Source organism: Coregonus lavaretus (genome assembly GCF_964263955.1).
Source record: "Coregonus lavaretus genome assembly, chromosome: 22".
In the NCBI taxonomy this organism is placed as follows: domain Eukaryota; kingdom Metazoa; phylum Chordata; class Actinopteri; order Salmoniformes; family Salmonidae; genus Coregonus; species Coregonus lavaretus.
Genome location: NC_140009.1, coordinates 34199304 through 34217396, shown reverse-complemented (window position 1 = coordinate 34217396; position 18093 = coordinate 34199304). Strand labels below are relative to the sequence as shown.

Here is an 18093-nt window from a genome sequence, read left to right as displayed (position 1 = left end):
GAAAATAGCTGTGGAGTGACGCTCCCCATCCAACCTGACAGAGCTTGTGAGGATCTGCAGAGAAGAATGGGAGAACCTCCCCAAGTACAGGTGTGCCAAGCTTGTAGCATCATACCTAAGAAGACTCAAGGCTGTAATCGCTGACAAAGGTGCTTCAACAAAGTACTGAGTAAAGGGTTGGAATACTTATGTGAATGTGATATTTCAGTTTTTTATACATTTGCAAAAATTTTGAAAAACCTGTTTTTGCTTTGTCATTATGGGGTATTGTGTGTAGATTGATGAGGGAAAAAAACAATTTAATCCATTTTAGAATAAGACTGTAACCTAACAAAATGTTGAAAAAGTCAAGGGGTCTGAATACTTTCCGAAGGCACTCTATATATATTTTAGCAGACGCTCTTATCCAGAGCAACTTACAGTTAGTGAGTGCATACATTTTCATACTGGCCCCCCGTGGGAAACGAACCCACAACCCTGGCGTTGCAAGCGCCATGCTCTACCAACTGAGCTACAGGGGACCTATATATATTTCTTAATTAAATTCTTGTACTTTTAGATTTGTGTGTATTGTTAGATATTACTGCACTGTTGGATCTAGGAATCCTAGCATTTCGCTACCCTCGCAATAACATCTGCTAAGTATGTGTATGCGACCAATACATTTGATTTTATTTATTTCACTAACACTATTAAAGTATTGGTGCAATTCCAAGAAGGAAATCAATTATTTACAATCAGCCGCCATGGTTTTGGCATATTTCTCCATATCTACGTCCCAAATGGCACCCTATTCCCTATAAAGTGCACTACATTTGACCAGAACCTTATGGGCCCCAATCAAAGGTAGTGCACTAAATAGGTAATAGAGTGCCATTTGGGACACACTCAATCTCATGTTCCGAGGGTGGTAACTGCAAATACTTAGACTCATAAAAACAAGCCCAGGAGGACAGAGATTGAATGAATATAGATGAGCAAAACTTGTTTCCCAAACACACACATGCGTGCGAGGGAGGTGTGAAGCAAAAAAAAGCATTGGGAGGAAATTGGCTGCCAATTCAATTTCACTCTGTTCAAAAACAGCACTAGGAGACAACAACATTTTAATTTACTTCCATCCTTTGTTAATGTTCTCAAAAAGTTCATATTTGAAGAAATGAAACAAACGAACAGCAGCACCAAAAGGTATTGGGTTATTTTGGGTTGGATATAATGAACATGAATTGGCACTTTTCTGCATTAGGAAGTGTATTGTTGTGGAACAGGTGGGAGGCACAGAATATGTGACCTCTCTCTCTCTCTCCCTCCCTCCCCCTCTCTCTCTCCCTCCCTCCCTCCCCCTCTCTCTCTCTCCCGGGTCCAGGCTCTGATTTAGACAAAGGGGAAACTTGGCTATTGAGCACGGAGCAGAAGTAGAGTGATACTCCCATTGGTATCTGTTTTAATCCATATCCCACTCTAAACACTTACAGCTGCAGAAGGCATTGATTAGGCCCAGATAGTGAGAGAGAGAGAGAACGAGAGAGAGAGACAGACAGACAGACAGACAGACAGACAGACAGACAGACAGACAGACAGACAGACAGACAGACAGACAGACAGACAGACAGACAGACAGACAGACAGAGATGGGGAGAGAGCAGAGAGAGACAGCAGAGAGAGAGAGAGAGATGGAGACAGCAGAGAGAGAGAGATAGACAGACAGACAGACAGAGATGGGGAGAGTGATGGGGAGAGAGCAGAGAGAGACAGCAGAGAGAGACAGCAGAGAGACAGCAGAGAGAGAGATGGAGACAGCAAAGAGAGAGAGAGAGAGAGGAGAGAGAGAGAGAGAGAAGAGAGAGAGAGAGAGAGAGACAGCAGAGAGAGAGAGAGAGAGCGAGAGAGAGAGCGACAGGAGAGAGAGCAGAGGGAGAGTTGGAGAGTTGTGGGTTAAGCAACAACACCATTGGAGAGAACAGTCCTATTCATTCTACTGGCTCTTTTTCTTACAGTGATTCTTTTAAATTATCTTTCTGTTTCTGGGAAATGGAAAGTTAAGTTTCCTGGGTAACCTAACCACCCAGACACTTCCTGCCCTCAACACCCACCTCACACTGTTGTGACCTTACAGCAAACACTCAGTAATACATACACACGCACAACCACGCATGCACACACACACATTCACCCACAACAACTGTCACATTATCTCAACTGACAGGTGTAGCAAGATGGAGAGCTCGCAGACAGGGCACACTGACTGATTCCTCTACGTGAGTGCTTCCTGACAACACCGCTGCTATCCCGTCTGCTAATAAGTCACTAATCAGTCTGTGTATATAATGTAGGCTACACAGTAAAGAGACAATAGGTTGTATATGGGTATAAGACAGTGTGGCTTCTTCTCAATTGTCTTTCTTTGATTCCTTATGTCCTCTCCTCCTATTCTCTCCCCACATCTTTCTCAAAAAGTACTTAAGACTCTATGCACTCTTTCCAAGTGTCAGCAGTGACAGTAACTCTGAGTATCTCTGATACCATTTGAAGTGATTGTGAATTTGAGCATTTTGTAAAATCGGGCAATTCCACGGTAACAGAATCACAGTATGACCCAAAACAAATTCACTTTAAAATGTATGCCAAACATAAACCATTGATTTCAAAGTTTAACAAACCATACAACTCTATGCACAAGGACTACTTAGAAGAAATTACATAGAAACGTTCACAAAAACACATTTACTGGTAACAGAATTACAGTACATTCTCCCTCAGTTTTTTATGCGACCACGTTTACCAAAAACTCTATCAGAATTATAATTCAAGGGCCTCCCGTGTGGCCCAGCGGTCTAAGGCACTGCATCGCAGCGTTGCAGCGTCACTATAGCCTGGGGTTCGATCATTACCGGCCGTGACCGGGAGTCCCATAGGGCGGCGCACAATTGGCCCAGCGTAGTCCGGGTTAGGGGAGGGTTTGGCCGGGGGGGGGGCTCTACTTGGCTCATTGCGCTCTAGTGACTCCTTGTGGCAGGCCGGGCGCCTGCAGGCTGACTTCGGTCGTCAGTTGAACAGTGTTTCCTCCGACACATTGGTGCAGCTGGCTTCAGGGTTAAGCGAGCGGGTGTTAAGAAGCTTGGTTAGGCGGGTCATGTTTCGGAGGACGCATGACTCGACCTTCACCTCTCCCGAGCCTGTTGGGGAGTTGCAGCGATGAGACAAGATCGTAATCACGAAATTGGGGAGAAAAAGGGGGTAAAAACATTTTAAAAATCAAAGATGTCTGCAGAAAGAATGGGGCGTCAGCTATGACATGACACCTTGAGTTTGAAAACAATTATTTTGGTTATTGAACTACAGTAGGTGAAGTTGATTTACATCTGGTAACGGAATTACGGTAACGGAATTACATAATGGGTCCCTGATCTGTACTATACATAAATGCATAATAATGGATATGAATATCATTCTCTTCATGGTGATGTATCCTGTATAGGTACACAAATGTAGGAATATGCAATATCCTTATTTAGCATATTTGGGTATTATTCTACACACTGGCTATTATTGTTTCGAGCTCCGCCCCCAAACAAGACCAACTTTGGTTGGTCCGGACCAGCCAAAATCTGAACCAATCATAGATGTCTATATTTCACAAGTTTGGACATCATAGTACAGCACAGTAGAGCTGTAAAGTAGATATGTTCAGTGCAGTAGAGTACAGTACATTATACTGTACTCTACTTTAGTGTGCTCTACTGTACTCTACTGTTCTTCACTATACAGTACTGTACTATTCTGTCCAAACTTGTGAAACAGACGTCTATGATTGGTTCAGATTTGGTCTGGCCAAGGCGAACTGACCAAATTTCAACAACTTTTCAATGTCCATGGACGTCCGGTGTCATTCGGTGCTCAGTGGGTGAGGATGCTTGTTACAGTAAATGGAAAGAGGGTAGGTGGTAGGTATCATGTTAGGTTTCAGTAAGAGCCGGGAGAGGTGACATTAACTGGAGAGAGAAGCGAGAGAGCAGCAGAGAGAGAGAGGGAAAGGGAGTGAGAGGGAAGGGTTGTCCAGACTGCTTTAACAGTCTTGCTTTGAACACCAGACGACAGAAAGATAAAAATAAATGTGTTATGAGCTGAATATAACAGTATGCCAGTGGAAGGGAAGACTGTGGCAGGTGACCCAACTGAGGTTTGTGACTACTATGATTTCCCATTTTAGACAATTCAATTGCAGTAATTCCGATCTGGTAACAGATTTACGAGTTTTAATCACTTAATCATTCATAAACAAACTTGATATCAGTTAAAACAATATAACTAATCGGTAGGTCTACCATCTACCTTTACTTCTCTGAACTTTCCTTATCCCTCCTCAGGAGGGAGAGAAATGTGAAAATATCTTAAAGATGTAGGTTTTTGGTAACGGAATTACAAGGCAATGTTTCTTAAACTTACAGAAGGCAAATTATTTCTCCAAAACTAAATATAAGTGTTGATATTAGTTGGCAGGGGTCTTTGCTTCAACATTATTGTGTTTTGATGCATTTCTAATACCTTAAGACTTTTTCTGGTAGATGTTTGACCAGAAATCAAAGCCTTTGCTTATTTCTAATTTTTAGGATAAGTTGAATTTTTTTTTATATGCCTCAATTACTCAAAAATATAGACTCTTAGTTTTCATTTGACACCCAATTTGACATGCTCCTTCGAACTTCACTTTGGTCCTCATGGGTCTTTTTAGATGGAAATGCCCAATCATCATGTCGTAGGTTTGTCTCAAACTGTGTCCCACATTCTAGTCCTTCACCCAACTCATAACTTGTTTTCTTCATGTCTGTGTTTCCATGCCTCAGGCTTATTCTCAAGGGAACATTTTACACGCACACACTAAAATGTGTACTGTCCACTAGTAGTAGCACTCTGTCAGGAACACACAAACAAAGATAAACCTTGTCACACTGAGCAGTGATAATTATCAATCTTAAGTCTATATTAACAAGTGAGTTTTCCATTCTAATAAGTGTGCCAGGGGTGTGTGTGTGTGTGTTGCCCAACAGATGATAGCCCTGAGTTAATGCAGGGCCTGTGGGCTGTGAGGACATTCAAACTGCAGGCCAGACATTACCAAATGGCACTCTATTCCATTTATAGTGCACTCGTTTTGACCAGCCTTACTTTTGACCAGGGCCAATAGGCAATAGGGTGCCATTTGAAACACACCCTCTGTAAATCTATCCAATAAGAATCAATAATGGAAGGTGGTTTATAATGGATCACGGCTATTGGCTAATGCACCAAACCTTACATTATTAACAGTGCATGAGATGTGTTGTACTCTACTTTACTGTATAGTGGTGTCAGTACATCAAGCTATACTGTGCAGTCCCACATTGTACGGCAAAATGTGCCAGTTAACCCTCGCAAGCATATTGTAAGTACTACTCTCTGTATGATCTTATTGTACATCAGTGACGCTTTCATCCATAGTGATTTAACACCATGTCAGGGCAGCACTGTTCTTGAAGAGGAACCTTTACTAGAATAGTGCTGCGCTCAGCACTTCTGCTCTAAACTTTTATGCTGCCACGAGCAGGTTTCAGAGTCGCCGCCGCCGGGTGGTATTGCATCACCTCTACTGTGTGTGCGTACATGTGTGTGTGTGTTCTTCTAGTTGGAGCGATAGGCTAGTTGAGGCTGATCCTGGACTACATATCGCCCCCAGAGGCGTTGATTCCATGCCACTTTCCTCTGGCCTTTTTTTCCTTTGATTTAATTTCTTTCCTCTCTATATCCCATCTGTCTCATCGGTTTCCTCTCTCACCTTCACCAGTGCCTCTCCTAATGAAAATACAGGAGGGTGGAATACGTAAAGAAGGACTGGTAGGTAGGCTCCTCTACTCACGGTACAGGCTGTAGGTGTGTGTGCTTGCGTGCACGTTTATGTGTGTGTCTTCTACTCACGGTGCAGGCTGAGGGAGATGTTAATGTTCCTGATGTTAGTGACAATCTTCAGTTCTGGGATGGAGGCACACTTCAGATGGGTGTTGGCGGGCGAGTCGCCCACGTCGATCCAGCAAACCGTTTCCTGGGCGTAGTTGAAATCCATGGCAGTGGTCTATTTTTGGACAAAATGGGTTTTATAAAGTGCTTTTCAAAGACCAATATACTTTTTACAATAGTTTCAAATCCCAGAGGATTATTTCCAATGTGGTCATTGATGTAAGACAAAAATGACTTCTTGAACAGATAGTGAGAGAAGATGACAGTTGGGAAACATAGAGAGACGTTGTGTCAAAGGGCACTAGGCTGGATTCAAACTTGTACCGTCACTGTAGATACAGTATGTGTGCCAGAGGCTGCCTAAAGCAGCCAGGCCACAGCCTGCTAACATTCTTCCAGAGATATGCTCACCTGGTTGGTGCTTATGGCTGGGAGGCGGGTGGGCATGCCGCTCAGAGACGTACAGCGGATGTCATTCAGGTTAGTGATCAGCAGCACCGGCAGCTGCTCCACAGGATCTGAGAGTGGGAGAGAGAGAGAGCGAGAGAGAGCGAGAGAGGGGAGAGAGAGAGAGTGAGAGTGAGAGAGAGAGAGAGAGAGAGAGAGAGAGAGAGAGAGAGAGAGAGAGAGAAGAGGGGGAGAGAGGGAAGAGGGGGAGAGAGAGAAAGAGGGAAGAGGAGAGAGAGAGAGAGAGAGAGAGAGAGAGAGAGAGAGAGAGAGAGAGAGAGAGAGAGAGAGAGAGAGAGAGAGAGAGAGAGAGAGAGAGAGAGATGAGGGGGAGAGAGGGAAGAGGGGGAGAGAGAGAGAGATGAGGGGGAGAGAGGGAAGAGGGGGAGAGAGAGAGAGATGAGGGGGAGAGAGGGAAGAGGGGGAGAGAGAGAGAGATGAGGGGGAGAGAGAGAGAGAGAGAGAGAGATGAGGGGGAGAGAGAGAGAGAGAGAGAGAGAGAGAGAGAGAGAGAGAGAGAGAGAGAGAGAGATGAGGGGGAGAGAGAGAGAGAGGGATGAGGGGGAGACAGAGAGAGAGAGAGAGAGAGAGAGAGAGAGAGAGAGAGAGAGAGAGAGAGAGAGAGAGAGAGAGAGAGAGAGAGAGAGAGAGAGAGAGAGAGAGAGAAAGAAATGTCACAGATTCATTGCATATGTCTGACATCTCATCCCTTTAAATTAAATTGTAACAGCATTACAGACTGTCACACCATGCAAATCTGATTCCCTCAATATAACACAGCACTTCAAATACAGACTCAACGAGAAACAAATAAACTGAAATGCAATTATTCGTTTTGGATATTTGAAATAAAGTCTAGCTTTGCTCTTTGGTAAGTTTGCACATGTAGACTTCACGTCTGCACAGTATGTTAATTTGACCCAGGAGGCTGTGGTGTGCGGTTGTATGCTCTCTGTGTGTGTATGTGTGTCTCACCATTCTTGGCCTTGCAGGAGCGGTTGTCTGGCTGCAGTAGGTAGCCCTCCACACAGCTGCAGGTGTAGGAGCCCTCGTTGTTGGAGCATGTCTGACTGCAGGTCCCGTACACACTGCACTCGTTGAAATCTGAGGAGGCAGGCAGGGCACAGTCAGTCAGCCATTCAGTGAAGCAGTCAGCCAGTCAGTCAGTGAGTCAGCCAGTCAGCCAGTTGACAGTGGGTCAGTCTGTGGACCAGTCAGTTAGCCAGCCAGACAGCCAGTCAGTCAGTAGACATTTGGTCAGTCTGTGGACCAGTCAGTCAGCCAGTCAGTCGGTCACTGGTCAGGCCTGGGACTGTTTTCATAGGGCTACTGTAACTGTATGATTATGGCCAGGAGTCTGTCTCACCTTTGCATGTCTTTCCGTCCTCGCTGACTTCATAGCCGATGTTGCAGTAACACTTGGGCCCTTGGTGCGTCACGGAACAGTTTCCAGCGCAGCCATGGGTGGCACAGTCTGGTCCAAGCTCTACCAAAGAGAGAGAGAAACAGGGGGTCACAATGAGATCAAACACATGGAAGGAAACCTGGATGGAAGAAAACAGCATGGTGCACACATACACATGTCTTCAGCCTGCTGGAGTCTTCAGCATGCTGCCTGACAACAATCTCAAACTTCTCAGATCAAAAGGCAGGTATGAGAGATGTGACCACATAGCACGCTGTCGGTCTTTCGGTGTGTCTGAGAGAAGACTGCAGTGCACCAACAAAGAGCTGCCAAGAAACCCCGATAACCACACACACGCAATGCAAGGAAGTGAGATGAACACTCTACGAGTCATCACAAAGCTTTGCAGAGCATGGAATCCTACTGGCATGAACAATAACCCCGTTTCCTAGATAAGTAAACATACTGCACCAAAGCAGACTACACAATCTCATGCAGTAGATTGAATAGAACAGCATCACAATGGGAGGACAGTATCACACAGGGAGTGGGATCTTCTCAGTCAGCGCTCAACAATGGTCTGAACGAGAGTGATGGGACGTCCACACCACAGCCCTGTCCAGCCATGCTGAGGGGACAGCCAGAGCTGAAAGGGGACCATTAGTGGCATGGCGGACCGTTGGGGCTGGCCAGAGGAGAGAGCGGAGCAAAACGGGGTTAGACCACTGAAGGGTCCTCGTTATGTAAAGCCTGTGGGGCACTCGGGGCTACAATGGCCCTTTTGTGTGGTCTCGCTGAGAGGAAGAGCTGCAGGCGAACACTGTGTGTGTGCCCCGTATCACACCCATTCACTGGAACACACTGTGTCAAATTACCAAAACTAACATTCACATAGAGGCAAACTGTGCCAAACTGATAATGCTAGCCAGGGTGCTGCCTCTCCAAGCCAACATCAGCCCCAGGCCACCACCTCACCATCCCATAGCCAGAGCCTCTAGCTTTAACCATCACAATTAGCACAGCAATAAATGGATATTGCCCGAAGAACCCCAATTTCAATTTCTGGCCATCTCTAATCTAAACTGACTGTGGGTTTCAAAGAACGACACTTTCAGGGAACGAGTCTGAAACTGAATATATGCTTGCAGAGTCAGTGGTTGTGGCCATAGAATTACTACAGAATGGAATTATAATTATGTTCGTTGTGCCCCACTGTGCCACAGAGAGGAGATGAGAGCAGAATACCATAGAAATAGATTTACTTCTATTACTTCAATTTCTATACAGAAAACTGCAGCGAATAGACATTCTGCCACAGGACATGGAGTGTTACAAAGTCAACAGCGCCAATAGTAAAGAAGGCACCAGTCAACTGTCCACAACAGCAGTCTTCTTTCAGCCATTTAGCCAGGGTTAATGACCTGAGAAAACACGTCACACAGCTCTTGAGTCACTGTTCAACAAGCATGTCACACACACACACACCAGCCTGAAGTGCTCAACAAGCATGTCAGAGCATCGACAGTGATCCTTTTAGTTCCACCAAGGATGGGCCGGCATCAACCCTCTCACTAGTCTAAATCTCTAGAAAGCAACTTAGAGAGCGCATGGATGGACTACTGAGGGAGGGATGTAAGGGAGGGTCGTCTAGGACTTCTAATGTCAGGGGTTAGGGAGACATGTCTATTAGTATTAAATGTGTGAACCTGAGCCACACACACACACACACACACACCAGAGTATGTGAGTGGAGCGGAGCTGGAGCGGAGCATGCCCAATTTGACTGGAGCCCAGAGCGAGATTCCCAAAGTCTGGAGCTTCGGCCTTCTCATGTGCTCCAATAGCGCTCACTTCACTAGCTCTGGGTATGCCCGGCCCAGCATGCATTTGTAGTCTACTTGTGTGTTGCTATAGCCCCTTGCTTTAGCTACTGTCATGGAGTTTGCTAAATATTTTCATAAAGAAACTGATAAAACACACAGGTGCTAAATCAAGGTGACTTACAAAGATGAGGACCAAGAGCAAGAGAGGGAGTGCGGTGATGTAGTGTCCACAACTAAAGAATCATTGTGGAATCTAAAAAGACATGTATCCCGAAAGCATGATGATGTTCTTCCTACTGTACGTGCACATGCTAGAAGAAATGAACGAGGTGGGTAGATAACTGTGTCAATGTAGCAAAGTATTTATAAACTAAAAATCTGATATCTTAAAAGTTTCCTTCATTTTTGTTCTATTATCTATACAATAGGCCTGGTATATTCCAACTTTCAAAGAGCTTTCTGTTTTGATTGGGTTATTTTGCCTACCTATAGAAAAAAAAATATATATATATAATAACAATAATAATAATAATAATAATAATAATAATAATAAACTCTGCGTCTCTGCCCAGCCTGGCAAGAGTGGCAAAAAGGGTGTTTATCAAGAGTGGCTCTGCAAACACGGAGAGGATATTCTCGGCTGCTGGCCTGCTCTCCAGGCACCATCACATGAGCCTGAAGCCACAGACTCTGGCCAAACTGGTTTCTAAAAATGAATTCAAAGTCATTTTTCGTTTCATTTGTATTTAATTCTAAGTAAGTCACAGCCCACATGCGCAATTTATAGACTATAATTATTTAATACAACAAAATGTTGTTTAAATGGTGAGGGCTTTGTGTCCCTACTAGCCTATTGTGTCGCACTGCAAATGCTTCACAATTGAAATACAGTGCCTTGCAAAAGTATTCATCCCCCTTGGCGTTTTTCCTATTTTGTTGCATCACAACCTGTAATTTAAATGGATTTTTATTTGGAGTTCATGTAATGGACATCCACAAAATAGTCCAAATTGGTGAAGTGAAATGAAAAAAATAACTAGTTTAAAAAAATTATACAAAATAAATAACGGAAAAGTGGTGCGTGCATTTGTATTCACCCCCTTTGCTATGAAGCCCCTATATAAGATCTGGTGCAACCAATTACCTTCAGAAGTCACATATTTAGTTAAATAAAGTCCGTTTTTCATCAGCAGGGACTGGGAAACTGGTCAGAATTGAAGGAATGATGGATGGCGCTAAATACAGGGAAATTCTTGAGGGAAACCTGTTTCAGTCTTCCAGAGATTTGAGACTCAGACTCCTCCTCTTCCTCCAATAGACAGACAGGCCAGTCCCAGGGCCTCTCTGATCAATATTTCAACTGACAAGCCCTGAACAGAGTGGGTAAACTAGGTGGGGTAATGGGGGTGAAAGGGACAAGGGACAAACAAGTACAGGATCCTGACCAGGTATCAGTACAGTATCATCTCCATACTATTTCACAACCTTCATTACTTCTAAGACTCTTTCCCAACACCAGATTACCTATTGATCACTCCACATCCATTCACAGCTCCATCAATCTATACTGTAAACTGACTGACTGACTGGCTGGCTGGCTGATTGGCTGGCTTGCTTGTTGGCTGACTGAAGGAGATGGCATGTGAGTCAGTGGGCATGTTCTATTGGCTTCTATACAAGTGGCACTTAGCAGTGAGGAAGCTGCAGTGTCTACCTCTCCTTTCATCCAGGCCAGCCCAGGGTCGAGACATTCCTAACCCTCAGCTCTCCTCAATCTGTCTCTGCCTGGTCTGGAGACATGCCTAGACATGATCCTGTCCTAATTCTCCTCCTGGACTGTGTCACAAATGGCACCCTATTCAGTGCACTACTTTTGACCAGGGCCCATATGGCTCTGGTCAAAAGTAGTGAGCTAGGGAATAGGGTGCCATTTTCTGGAGCATGGTTTCCATGTGTTTGATGCCATTCCATTTGCTCCATTCCAGCCATTATTATGAGCCGTCCTCCCCTCAGCAGCCTCCACTGGTGTAGGCCGTTGTTTGCAGTCTTCGTAGAGAAAGGGGGACATGTCAAGAGGCAGAGTGGTGAGCAAACAGACCCAAACACTGGCAGCATGTGCTACACACACAGGAGGATGAACGAACAACACTAGCAAACAGATACAGACTAGCTCATGTACGCATGCATACTAATGACTGTATATATGAATGGACAAAGCCATCGATCACGTGACACCAGTGGAGGATGATGAGGGGAGGACGGCTCATAATAATGTCTGGAACAGAGCAAATGGAATGGCATCAAACACATAGAAACCATGTTTGATGTATTTGATACCATTCCACTGATTCCGCTCTAGCCATTACCACAAGCCCGTTCTCCCAAATTAAGGTGCCACCAACCTCCTGTGCATGACACCGTTCATTCCTATGTGAAGACTCAATAGCGCATTGAAGCCAAATGAAGTTGGTTAAGATGGCGTCTCATGGACACATACTGTAACATACGCAGTTTGAGCTACTCCAGGAAGTGACGTTGCAGGCTAGCTCAGCGCTGCCACTCTCATTGACTAACTCAAATTGACGGCTGTCCGGGGGTAATGCAGGCTGCCATTAGCAACTCAACTACCCTTATACATTTGCAGCCAAATATATTTGCACCCTTGCACTTTTCTTAAATAATTCCCTATTTCTTCTAAAATAAGTTATTGGATTTTCAGCATTGCAGAACCAATTTTATTTTTGTAAAGTTTACCATTTTTATTTAGAAAATAAATACACAATTATTGGTAACCCAGAGCTTGTAGTTGGTTGCACAGCCGTTGGCCAAGCTAACTGCCAACAAATGCTTATTGTAGCTATAATGAGCTTGGTGCACCTTTCTACTGGCAATTTGGTCCACTCTTCAGCAGCAAACTGCTCTAATTATTCAATGTTTGAGGGGTACCCTTCACCAACTGCTGTTTTCAGCTCTAGCCATAGGTTATGGATGTGATTCAGATCTGGACTCTTCACTGGCCATTCCAGCATTTCATCTTGAACCATTACAGGGTGATTTTTATGTGTGTTTGGGGTTGTTGTCCTACTGGAAGACCCACAACCTTCAACAGAGACAGTTTTTGGACACTGGGTTGAACATTGACTCCAAAACACCTTGATAATCTGCTGATTTCATAATGTCTTGAACACATTCAAGGCATCCAGTACCAGAGGTAGCAAAGCAACACCACAGCATTATCGAACCTTCCCATACACACACTAGCGCGAAAACACACATGCACACATACACAAACTAGCACGTTCAAGCGTACAGAAAAACACACACACTACTATTAACAACATACAGTCTAATATTTCAATTCTGTTAACTGCCACCAATAGCCTATACTGCAAGGATATTATACTTTCTTCACCAACATCAAGAATCACAATCCAGGAATGAAAAGTGATAAGTGATGGGGCTAGTGCAGGGGTGGGCAAACATTGGGGCCACATTGAGTTTTTGAAACCAAGTGAAGGGCCACACACTATACGCGTGACAAAACATGTGAAGCCTTTATTCATTTTCACATTGACACGCAACTACTAGTGTACTGTAGGTGTACATATGCTTGCAGAATAATTATACCCTTGTACCACTCTACCCTTGTTTTTTGTGAACAAAATTGTCACAAAATTGATATAATTTATAACATCACAGACACAGTCAAACACACACACAGATCCTGCATCTCTACCCTTGTAAAGTACAATCAAACTTACAGTCACAATATGCAAACTTAAAAAAAAAAAATATATATATATATATATATATATATATATATATATATATATATATATATATATATATATATATATATATACACACAGTGGGGAGAACAAGTATTTGATATACTGCCGATTTTGCAGGTTTTCCTACTTACAAAGCATGTAGAGGTCTGTAATTTTTATCATAGGAGAGGGTTAATGTCTTTCTCTCCCAGTGGGTGAGCTGGGCTTATGGGTTGTGTTTGGGGTCACTGACACTGATTGGAGTTCAACTCTGATACGGCAATCTCTCTCTGTCTCTCTCTCCCTCTTTCTCTCTCTCCCTCTTTCTCTCTCTGTCTATCCCCCCCATCCCTCGATCCCTCTCTCTCCCACATACTCATCCTCCTCACCCTCGCTCTCCCACACTTATCGTCATCTCTCAATCCCTCCAGATGTGGAACATATGGCTATTGACTGGCTGACAGGAAACTTCTACTTTGAGGACAATGTGGACGATCGTATCTTTGTGTGCAACGCGGACGGCCAGACGTGCGTCACCCTGCTGGATCAGGAGCTCTACAACCCTAAAGGCATCGCCCTGGACCCCCTGATGGGGTGAGCACTACCCCACTAACAACCCCAGAGACCCCTAAATTAGTGACCTCAGAAGACCATTTGTTTACTTCCCCCTGGTCCTTCTGGTCAGATGAATGCTGACCCAGCCCTTAGTCACTGAAAACACTTCCTCCTCTGATCACTTCATCTTGCTGACGGTGACACTTCAAAATAATTTGGTACATCCTGTATAGTTCCTTTTTACAAAGTGTCACTTCTCAGTTTTGGATGGCATCTCCTGGTGAAGGATGTAGACAACTACTTTACTAACCACACTCAAATATTAATTAAGGAAGTACAGGTAGTCTGATGGAATATACGGTCATTCCTCCCTTTCCTCTATCTAATCTTCCCACACACTCATGGTTTCTTCATCTTCTCTCTCTCTCTCTCTCTCCCCCTCTCTCCCTCTCCCCCTCTCCCCCTCGCTCCCTCGCTCCCTCGTTCCCTCGCTCCCTCTCCCCCCCTCCCTCCCATCTCTCCCTACAGGAAGGTGTTCTTCACAGACTACGGTCAGACTCCCAAGGTGGAGCGTTGTGACATGGATGGTCAGAACCGGACCAAGCTGGTGGAAAGTAAGATCGTGTTCCCCCACGGTATCACCCTGGACTTGGTCAACCGGCTGGTCTACTGGGCCGACGCCTACCTGGACTACATAGAGGTTATGGACTACGAGGGCAAGAACAGACACACCATCATACAGGGCCTGCTGGTGAGGAAATGAATGACTCAAGGAAGATATTCCATTAAAACAGATACAGACATAGACAGGCACGCACACACACAACCACCAACTCCGCCTGTGTGTCTGTTGTTCATTCTGTCAGATTGAGCATCTGTATGGGCTGACGATGTTTGAGAACTACCTGTACGCCACCAACTCAGACGAGGGCAACTTGAACCACGCTAAGACAAGCGTGATCCGTGTCAACCGCTTCAACTCCTCTGACTTCACGGTGGTGACCCGGGTGGACCGCAGCGCCGCCCTGCACGTGTACCATCAGAGACGCCAACCCCCAGGTAGGTACACACCCACAACCCCCATGTATTTACCCAGAACAGGCACTGCAGGTATGGGGCAATCGTTGCCGTGGAGGTTGGTATGTAGTGTGGTCAGGCTTTTGTTCCAGCCCGGCACGTGTACCACTAGAGACGCCAACCTCCATGTACAGTGGGGAGAACAAGTATTTGATACACTGCCGATTTTGCAGGTTTTCCTACTTACAAAGCATGTAGAGGTCTGTAATTTTTTATCATAGGTACACTTCAACTGTGAGAGACGGAATAAAAAAATCCAGAAAATCACGTTGTATGATTTTTAAGTAATTAATTTGCATTTTATTGCATGACATAAGTATTTGATCACCTACCAACTAGTAAGAATTCCGGCTCTCACAGACCTGTTCGTTTTTCATTAAGAAGCCCTCCTGTTCTCCACTCATTACCTGTATTAACTGCACCTGTTTGAACTCGTTACCTGTATAAAAGACACCTGTCCACACACTCAATCAAACAGACTCCAACCTCTCCACAATGGCCAAGACCAGAGAGCTGTGTAAGGACATCAGGGATAAAATTGCAGACCTGCACAAGGCTGGGATGGGCTACAGGACACTAGGCAAGCAGCTTGGTGAGAAGGCAACAACTGTTGGCGAAATTATTAGAAAATGGAAGAAGTTCAAGATGACGGTCAATCACCCTCGGTCTGGGGCTCCATGCAAGATCTCACCTCGTGGGGCATCAATGATCATGAGGAAGGTGAGGGATCAGCCCAGAACTACATGGCAGGACCTGGTCAATGACCTGAAGAGAGCTGGGACCACAGTCTCAAAGAAAACCATTAGTAACACACTACGCCGTCATGGATTAAAATCCTGCAGCGCACGCAAGTTCCCCCTGCTCAAGCCAGCGCATGTCCAGGCCCATCTGAAGTTTGCCAATGACCATCTGGATGATCCAGAGGAGGAATGGGAGAAGGTCATGTGGTCTGATGAGACAAAAATAGAGCTTTTTGGTCTAAACTCCACTCGCCATGTTTGGAGGAAGAAGAAGGATGAGTACAACCCCAAGAACACCATCCCAACCGTGAAGCATGGAGGTGGAAACATCATTCTTTGGGGATACTTTTCTGCAAAGGGGACAGGACGACTGCACCGTATTGAGGGGAGGATGGATGGGGCCATGTATCGCGAGATCTTGGCCAACAACCTCCTTCCCTCAGTAAGAGCATTGAAGATGGGTCGTGGCTGGGTCTTCCAGCATGACAACGACCCGAAACACACAGCCAGGGCAACTAAGGAGTGGCTCCGTAAGAAGCATCTCAAGGTCCTGGAGTGGCCTAGCCAGTCTCCAGACCTGAACCCAATAGAAAATCTTTGGAGGGAGCTGAAAGTCTGTATTGCCCAGCGACAGCCCGAAACCTGAAGGATCTGGAGAAGGTCTGTATGGAGGAGTGGGCCAAAATCCCTGCTGCAGTGTGTGCAAACCTGGTCAAGACCTACAGGAAACGTATGATCTCTGTAATTGCAAACAAAGGTTTCTGTACCAAATATTAAATTCTGCTTTTCTGATGTATCAAATACTTATGTCATGCAATAAAATGCAAATTAATTACTTAATCATACAATGTGATTTTCTGGATTTTTGACAGACCATAAAAAAGTATTTAGTCAGCCACCAATTGTGCAAGTTCTCCCACTTAAAAAGATGAGAGGCCTGTAATTTTCATCATAGGTACACGTCAACTATGACAGACAAAATAAGAAAGAAAATCCCAGAATATCACAATGTAGGATTTTTTATGAATTTATTTGGTGTGTGGATAGAATTTACTAATGCCAGGATTTAGTAAACGAAGCAGAGAGATGTAGTGAGAGCAGTGGAAGGGATACCCCACCCTAAGACGGGGGTACACTAGTTCAGAAGAGATATGGAAGGGCTGACCGCCAGCTTTAAGCTGAATACAGGGGAACTAGAGAGGGCAGTCAGACAGATAGTGTTAAAGGACTGGGCGGCAGTGAGAGGAAACTGGGTTCACGGAGATGGGAATGCGCTGGTTCTAGAGTGGGCAGAAGGAGGGGCTTATGGAGATAAATTGGCACAACTTTGTGATAATCTAAGAGAATAAATCAAATATAATGTCTTACTTACACAGAATATGTGATTGTATTGGCTAATGAATGAAATATGAAATTTACAGGGGCGACAGGAACAATAGAAGGGGAGACAGATTTTCCTATGGTGTTGATCAAATAATTGATAATGGATCATTTGAGATGAGATCACATGGAGTAGATTTAGGGGTTCAATAATCATTGTGAGATTTAAAGAGGATATGATCTGAAGGGTAATCAATTAAACATAATCATTGTATACTCGAGGAATTTTGAGTGGTTTTATGGATTAGTTATGAGGAATTAGATTGATACAAACAATTATTGATAAGTTAGGACTGGGGATATCTGTATCATGTTTTGTGTGTACTTACCATCTTTAGATTACTGATGGTAATTGAAGGTTAACAAAATGAATAATTTCTCTTCCAGGAGATAGAGATTCGCTTATCTCATTGGAATGTTGCCCAGGGATATGGGGAGCAGTTTAGTGGAGTTAGGCAGTATTTAGGTCGTAAAAGTGAGCTACCAAATTATGTGGGGCCTGGCTATTTTTGGTTGTTGTTTTTCAATTGGGTTTTTCAAATAAAAAACAACACACCTAGTATGATGTTTATAAAGGATTGTTATTTTGATTTTAGGGGGTTTTCAACAGGTCAAAGGTGATAAGTCTTAAAGGAGCACACAGTGAATTTTATGGAGTTTTTCGGTTTTGACTGAGTTTAGGGTATACATGATTTCTTATGAGAATAAATGTCATGAGGACTTAATGAACACTTGGGATAAGTAACATTTATGAAATATTTAGGATGATGGTAATGTTTAGTATACTATGGGATGGAACAGTTCGTTGAATGATTTCAATGGCCTCTGAACTCTGTTTTGACTTTCTGGTGTGAATTGATCATCCACACCGGTAAATTCTAAAGGCATGAGAGGAGGACTTTAAG

At 44.3% G+C, this 18093-nt stretch overlaps 2 protein-coding genes across 3 annotated transcripts in view; one reads left to right on the top strand and one right to left on the bottom strand.

Annotated features, from left to right (window-relative positions):
• Positions 1 to 18093, bottom strand: part of LOC311150232 (low-density lipoprotein receptor-related protein 1-like) — a 142383-nt gene that overhangs the window by 64974 nt on the left and 59316 nt on the right. For both annotated transcript variants that reach the window (XM_084187605.1, XM_084187606.1), the window contains exons 4-7: positions 7805 to 7924; positions 7414 to 7542; positions 6403 to 6509; positions 5953 to 6106 (exon numbers count right to left, since the gene is read on the bottom strand). In XM_084187605.1, the coding sequence (XP_084043731.1) occupies positions 5953 to 6106; positions 6403 to 6509; positions 7414 to 7542; positions 7805 to 7924 (510 nt within the window). The remainder of the gene's footprint in view (positions 1 to 5952; positions 6107 to 6402; positions 6510 to 7413; positions 7543 to 7804; positions 7925 to 18093) is intronic.
• Positions 13839 to 15767, top strand: LOC311150237 (low-density lipoprotein receptor-related protein 1-like). Its single transcript, XM_084187613.1, has 3 exons — positions 13839 to 14030; positions 14520 to 14742; positions 14858 to 15767. The coding sequence occupies exons 1-3, from the start codon at positions 13879 to 13881 to the stop codon at positions 15287 to 15289; spliced, it is 807 nt and encodes a 268-aa protein (XP_084043739.1). The 5' UTR covers positions 13839 to 13878; the 3' UTR covers positions 15290 to 15767.

What these genes read in the sequence shown, in the direction of transcription:
- LOC311150237 (XM_084187613.1), top strand. Translation starts at nt 13,879, where the DNA reads ATGGCTATTGACTGGCTGACAGGAAACTTCTACTTTGAGGACAATGTG. An exon ending in GCCCTGGACCCCCTGATGGG is followed by an intron (nt 14,031 to 14,519) that starts GTGAGCACTACC and finishes CTCTCCCTACAG; the next exon opens with GAAGGTGTTCTTCACAGACT. An exon ending in CCATCATACAGGGCCTGCTG is followed by an intron (nt 14,743 to 14,857) that starts GTGAGGAAATGA and finishes TCATTCTGTCAG; the next exon opens with ATTGAGCATCTGTATGGGCT.